The 7565-nt window shown below is 41.9% G+C and overlaps 1 protein-coding gene across 1 annotated transcript in view; it reads right to left on the bottom strand.

Annotated features, from left to right (window-relative positions):
• Nucleotides 1-7565, bottom strand: part of LOC111726212 (lymphoid-restricted membrane protein) — a 44581-nt gene that overhangs the window by 9355 nt on the left and 27661 nt on the right. The window contains exons 13-16 of the mRNA XM_023514705.1: nt 7274-7370; nt 5010-5141; nt 4103-4204; nt 2203-2366 (exon numbers count right to left, since the gene is read on the bottom strand). Of these exons, the coding sequence (XP_023370473.1) occupies nt 2203-2366; nt 4103-4204; nt 5010-5141; nt 7274-7370 (495 nt within the window). The remainder of the gene's footprint in view (nt 1-2202; nt 2367-4102; nt 4205-5009; nt 5142-7273; nt 7371-7565) is intronic.

Below are 7565 nucleotides of genomic sequence, written 5' to 3'. Positions count from 1 at the left end.
TGATCTCACTCCTTTAACTCTTGCCCTCTAAAATAATTCTCTACCCAGTAGATCTGTCAAAACACAGATCATATTGTTTCTCTGCTTATAACTCCCCGAGGGCTTCCTCCCATGCTCAGAATATAATTCCGACTATTGGAAGTAGACGGACTCCCAGGAGTATGTGTGACCTGCCTACCTCTCTGGTCCCATCTCCTCGTCCCACCCCAGCCACACTGGCTTCTCGCTCAGACATACTGAGCTCCCTACCACCTCATGGTCTTTGCAACAACTGCGTTCTCTGCCCCAAACACACAGATCATCCCATAGCTACTCTCGCACTTCACCCCGCTCTCCACTCAATCCTGTATTCTCAGGACTCGCCTGGCCATTCTTTCTAAAATGAGGTCCTCCAGCCCCGTCATTCTCTATCTTCTTATCTTGCTTTAATTTTCTCCACATCCTCACCACTTCCTGGCATGATTTTATAAATTATTTATTTCTGTTCCTTACTAGATGTTATTTTCACCAAAGCAGGGAATTCTACCTTAACTCCTAAAACCTAACACAAAGCAGTCCCTCAAGGATGTTACAGGAATCATGACTTGCTTTTCAACACGGAAGCCCCTCAGAGAAATTCCTGTCGCTGCCTCTCCTGGACCCACTCAGTTCTCCCCATTCTTCAGCACGGAAGCCTGTCTTCCTCAGCAGACAGCCCCTAAAACCTTACCTTTAAAAAAAAATTGCTACCTCATCTAAACATAGAATTCTCTCTCTCATCCCCACAAAATACCCCTTTCATTTTCTTATGCATAGTGAAAATCCCACAGTCAAATCATGTTGTGTGTGACCTTTGTGTGGGTTTTTGTCTGTTTTAATCTGCGTCCAGGAGGCAAAGGCTACAACCATCCTTACATTGGTAAGGAGTATTTTGCCCCACATTAGGGACCCAGAATATTTTTAATGAATATTGTATCAGATTTCAATAAGTCCATGGTTAATAGTTGAAAGGGCATACATTTTGAAGTTGAAAATAATTAGGTCCGCATCTCAGCTGTTACTTACTCTTAGCTGGGTGACTTTGGGCGAGTTATCGAACCCCTCTGGGGATAAATATTTGTCAAACTCTTAGCACCACATGTGACACAGTAACTTCTAGACAAATGACACCTATTATTTAGCCAGCCTGCTAGCATGTCTAACAGGATAATATGGAAGATTCACTCACTCAAAGATGACCCTAGCACAGGCCTCTCTCCAAGTAGTTTTTTGTTGCTAAATAGAAGAATTCTGACCCTCCCTTTGTGGAGATGGTATCTGTGTAAGGAACTGTACATTCAATCCACCCACATCTTTTACCACTATAGGGAAGTCTGGGCTTTCTGGTTCTTAGAGAAAGCAGAAGAGCATTTTCTTGACAGCTCCTTCTGGTATTAACCACTTTCTCCTATCCAGTTTCCTTGTACTTGGGGAAATAGAACAGTTTCTTCTAGCTATTTGAAACTTACCTCTATCTTCACATTTTTTTCTACTTTGTTCAAGTTCCACATACACCCATGTTCATTTGTTCGTTCGAAAAGAATCTCTTAAGTGCATGCTAAGAACGGTGCCAGCAGCTATATAAATAGTGCCCAACAAAAGATATAATCACTGCCCTTGTTTAGGATGTAATTTACAGAGTGTACAAATTTTGAGAATTTCCCCATAGTAAAGGTTAGTTTATACTTCTTTACCCTTTATTCCCTGTAACTTCATTTAACTGAAATCAGTGCACAGCTTTGAGATGGAACAGGAAGGCCCAGTGGGGTAGGGGTCAACATACCTGGATTCCAGTTCTGCATCTTCCATTGATAACTCTCAGCTCTCATGATCAGCTTCTTTACCCCCTAATACCTTAATCCTCTATCAAATTATGAGATTATTAAGGGATCCCTAAGGCCCCTTCTGGTAAAAAGAATTCTATTTTGCATGATTCTACATTCCTGTTCTAGGGGAAAATAACTCCTTATACTGGTTTCCACAGATTTTAAAGATCATCATTGGCAATTTTGAACATGTAAGTCAATTTCACACTATTTCACAATTAAGAATTGTCAAACAGAATGTCTTCCCTGAAAAAGCATCTTCTGAAATCAGACTTGTAAGAAGTTAAATGGATGCCATGGCACAGTCAAAAATATGTCATGTCTATAAAGCATGGGTTTCTTTTATATAAATGATCACCTGGAAAGAAATTCGTTTCTGAAATAAAAATATTCCAGCCTCAGTCTCTTCAAAATCTCTATGAATTTGACAAACTCTTTATCAAGAGATGCCTTGTGGTTTTCCAAGCTGTTCAGCATTAGTATCCAAAGGTTTAGCTTCTCTTCCATGAGATGTTTGAATTCCTACAAGAAAAGCCACAAAAGAAACCCCAGGGGTCCGATGTTAAATATGACAAATGACAGAGGTAATATAAAACGCTGTGGACGTTCCCGTCTCAATGGCATTCACTGATCTGGGTCACCAAAATTATAACTGAATTGATACCAATTCTTAGTTGCCCAGAGACTGATCATCCCATCAGTTATCTCAGTTTCAGAAGGAGGAGTTATAAAGTGTCTGTCACGTACCTAAAACTGAGTTTTATTTTCCTCTTTTTAACTGGGTTCCTGACCATTTCAGTAGTCATCATAATTGCTTATTTTATTTTTTTGAGGCAAAGTCTCATTCTGTTGCCTAGGCTACAGCCTCGCTCATAGCAACCTCCAACTCCTGGGCTCAAGTGATTCTCTTGCCTCAGCCTCCCAAGCAGCTGGGACTACAGGCACCCACCATGACACCAGACTAACTTTTCTATTTTTTTTTTTTTTGAGACAGAGCCTCAAGCTGTCCCCCTGGGTAGAGTGCTGTGGCATCACAGCTCACAGCAACCTCCAATTCCTGGGCTCAAGCGAGTCTCCTGCCTCAGCCTCCCAAGTAGCTGGGACCACAGGCGCCCGCCACAACGCCCGACTATTTTTTGGTTGCAGCCATCATTGTTGTTTGGAGAGTCCGGGCTGGATTCAAACCCGCCACCTTAGGTGTATGTGGCTGGCGCCTTAGCCGGTTGAGCTATAGGCACTGAGCCAACTTTTCTATTTTTTAGTAGAGACGGGGGTCTCACTGTTGTTCAGGCTGGTCTTGAACTCCTGACCTCAAGGGATCCTCCCACCTCAGCCTCCCAAAGTACTAGGGTTACAAGGGTGAGCCACCGTGCCTGGTGCAGGTGGGACAAGATAATGGAACAGGATGGGACAAGATAATGCAGTAAAATCAGTATCTATTGATTATCATATTCAAAACAACTTGGGGGGGGAAGGTTAGATTAGCAAAGAGGTTATAATAATATTACAGAGTTTACTTCCTTCTTTAGCTTAACTTAGGGGGAGCTGGTAGAAACTGGGACAGCCTAGCAGTTAAAAGGTAGAAATAATATGTGACAGAGAGATGAGATTTCTTAATATTCTTTCTTCCTTCCTTTCTTCCTTTCTTTCTTCCTTTCTTTCTTCCTTTTTCTCTCTCTTTCTCTCTTTCCTTCCCTCCCTTCCTTCCTTCCTTCCTTTTTCTTTAAGGCCAGTCAAGTGAACTGGTGAGAGTGGAGAAAGAAGGAAGGAATCGGTAACTGGTTGCGATCCGTTCATTGTGAGCACTGCTGCTCTCAGACCAGCCGTACGTACTCTCTAACAAATCTGGGAATGTCTATCTAAGAAGTTTCCATTTTTCCAATGTTCTATGATTTTCTGAGGGGTAGTAAAACTGTCAGACTCTCTGGAGTACGATTCTTTTACCCAAGAATCATGCTGCCGAAGTTAGGAAATTTTAATAGGCCAAGGAAAAATCCAAGTTTAGACTGGTCAGTTCTCACAAGGACACCAATAAAACACAGTTTTTTCATTAAATCCCCTTATTGTCTCTCCACCACATCTCACATAGCCTCACACACACTCACACGTTTTCGCTCTCCTTCATACACGTTCCCAGACGCGCACTCAACCCTCATCATCAGACTAACCAAAGGCTTCAGGAAGGTCTTAGAAAAGGTATTGTATATATTAAGAACATAGGAGAAAAACAGCAAAATCACAAACTGCAGGACACTTACGGTGAGCTGTTTTTCCCACTTTTCTTCCATAGTAATTTCTGGATTATTTACCCACTGTAGGGATTTACCAATGAGAGTTTCAACTTCAGAAACTTCTTCATGCTGAAAAGAGAATTCCACGTCTTCAACCAGTAATTCACATGGAAAGGCATATACTGTTACAATTACCTAATCAGAATTAACTTAGACCAAATTTCCAGTATATAGATAATTCAGGAAGGTGCTAGAGCTCCTTCTCTCCATGGAATGCCTCCCAGGCACCTTCCTTTGGGCTAGGATGCTGCCCCGTGTGCGTGCTAACTCTCATCAGGTGTCTACACGTACTGAGCACGCACAGAATCATCTTCCAGAACAAAACCTGCCTTTTTTAAAATTTTCCCTTTTAAAGAGAAAAAAGCAGGCATTTTCATCATTCGCCAAACTAAATGCTACTTACTCTGTGCTAGGCACTGGGAAAGGGACAGGAAAGACTAATAATTAATACTAATAATCAGTGAATTCATTGATTTCATTTCATTTGAATATGAAAACTCTAATCAGCATAGAGTTTGCCGTGAAGAATAAAAATGGAGAAAGAAAGCCTGGCTACTAGCTAGAAGAAATTATGAGAAGGAAACTGTTCAATAGATACCATGTCTTCAGCCCTTGGATACTAAAGATCGGCCCCTACGAAAAATAAGCTCAAGCGATCCATAGCTTACGGTTGATCTGTTAGTCTGATGGACCCACATCTAGAAGACCGATTTCAGGGAGGTTTGAGAAATGTCTTCTCTTTTCAAAGTAGGAGCAAGCTGGCTCTCAAAAGCACAATATACATTTGGACCTAGCAAACGTACTATAAGGTCAGTTATCTGCAGCTATTCCTAGCCAGAGCGAAACAGCACAAGATGTGTACATCACAAAATACCAGTTTCTGAAGCGCAGCTGTGAATTCTACGCCCCTCTGCCCAGGTTCTCCCAGTAACAGCAGCATTTGGTCCACGATCACGTCCAGAGATGACAAGAGGATTAAACTGCACTGCCACTCGGTTCCTTTGTTCTGAAACAATGACCAAAATGCCCAGAATTCTGTCATCCTAACAAAGAACATCATTTTGACTTTGTGAAAGTCAATGTAATTGTCATCAAGTGTTCTGAATAGTCTCGTGGGATTCTCCTATACTCTAAAAAGAACAAAAAAAACTATTGACATTTTCTCCCTAAAAGGGCTTCAAGTGAACTGTCAAGTTTAACTACACTGAAGTTTTCTGTCTCATGGAAAACTCATTTATTAGTAGGTAAAATTTACCTGGGGGTGATATAAATCATATGACTCTAATTTTAATATGAAAATAGGGGAAGGCAGTGGAATACCCTTCAGCTATTAAAAAGAATGCAATGATGTGGCAGCAACATTGGACAAAAGTGGAGGCCATTATGTTAAGTGAGACAAGCCAGCCACAGACAAATCCCACATGGTCTCACTTGGACGGGGGACTAAATGACGTGTTCATGTGGACATAGAATGTGGAATGCCACACAACGGGGGCTGGGAAGGATGAGGGAGTGGAGGGAGCTCAGGGATGAGAGATTACTTAATGGGTGTAATGTACATCATTCGGGGAATAGATTACAAGAACAGACTTCACCACTGCTTAATCTATGCATGTAGCAAAATTACACTTTCACTCCACAAATGTACATAAATATAATCAATGTTAAAAGCAAACATAGGAAAAAAGATAGAAATTCATAGGGGGAGAAAAGCTGCTGGGGGAGGGGAGGCTGATCAATGAGGGGAGGCTCATTTTTTTCTCTCTCCCATTCATAAAAGCTACTCTCAGATGACGTTTGACAGAGTATGTTCCCCAGACTGCCCTCAAAGTCTCTGTCTCCCATACGATTTGAGATACACGACAACACATTTAACCACCGATTTATTTTCTGTCTCTTGAAAATGGTCCAGAGGACTCTCAATTCCAGACCCCAGTGAAAAGGCAAATCTCCTAACTCAGCTGGGTAGACTCAGAGCCAGAACTCTGCAGACCGATGACCCCTGTTTAGAAGGATAGGACTTTCTGGGCTGGCATCCTGACATCATTATCATCTCAGAGGACTGAGGGTAAAGACACCCTGCCATGGCAGATTTGCCATAGTTCCCTTCAGTCTGGCAGTTTGGCTTGGTTTCAAAACCACAGTGAAAGGCTGATGATTTGAAACAGACTGTCAGGGAAGCACGGCCCTCAGCAGCACGTCCAGGGCTGCCGAGACGGCTTCAGATGAAGGCGGCATATGCTGTCCCTGCATCCTTGGCAGGAGCCATTTCAACAGCGTTTGCCCCCGAACCATTCCGCCTTTCCTTTCAAGGTCACTCCACAGCTGTCAACAGGAGAGCATTCTGACAAATCCATCATCCACAGACATGCAGAGAGACGGCTCCGTGGTGACAAGAAAGCGATTTGCTACATAAACTATGTCCTGACATAACATGCACAAAACCAGAAGAGACAAAAGGAATGAAAACATGGCATGGGGAAGGGGACGGCGTTTTTATCTCCAGGCTGGGTTTTTGAGTATTTCCTCCCATGTTATAAAGAATTGGGTCTACAAAACAAACTGATATTTAAAAAAAAAAAAAAAAAACTAATAACAATTCATTTTGCTACTTTAAAGTTAACCAAAACACATATTTTTTTTAAAAATCCCAGTTTTCTGTTCAGAATGTAATAATTAAAGTCTTTAAATTGGGTTGGTACAATTATATCCTAAAGCAAAGAAACTTGGCGTTGTTTCTCGCATATTTATTTTTGGTGAATAACATTTAACTTTGGGGGTTTGGAAAATACTAAAAAATAGCTCACGGATCTCCACCGTTACCTCTGAGAACCCAGGCTGGGAAGCAGTCTCTTCTGACCAAAATCTGAATATAAAGATTTCTAAAGTCTCACTTTGCTGGACACACACTTCCATCAATCCCGGCTTGAACCTTGACATAGCTTTTGGCTATAACTTGAAAACTGGGCCTTCCTTCAGGCTAAGAGCCTTTAGACTTGGATTCTAAAAATTATCACAAAATTCCTGGTGGTTTTCGGCAAGCTAGGTACCTTGTGTTCACCTTAAGTAAGGTCCACACTGTAGTCAGTTATCACGTGGGTATTTTTCAACGTTTTCCATCGGATTATCGTGACCTACCTCTTCAGACTGAGCAAGAAGGAGTTCATAATGTAGGGATTTTTCTTCGGAGATGAGACTCTTAGGTTGTCCACTAACATCCCATTGGATCTCATTTCTAGAAAAAACAAAAACAGTCTCCCAATCTAGGCAGGTGTGCCTCCCACGTTACATTTCAAGTCAGCAGACGAGGGTTCCTTCATCACCAATCAGTTAGCACTCCTGTGTGCCAAGGATTGTACAAAGGGCTTGGGAATACGGAGAGGAGAAAGAAACAGTCTCATCCTCCAGGAGCTGCTCAGGTGAGTGACAC

Source organism: Otolemur garnettii, unplaced genomic scaffold, assembly GCF_000181295.1.
Source record: "Otolemur garnettii isolate 467f Iridium unplaced genomic scaffold, OtoGar3 scaffold00057, whole genome shotgun sequence".
NCBI classification, from domain to species: domain Eukaryota; kingdom Metazoa; phylum Chordata; class Mammalia; order Primates; family Galagidae; genus Otolemur; species Otolemur garnettii.
Note: the sequence above shows the minus strand (reverse complement) of the source record. Positions and strands in the feature narration are given on the sequence as shown.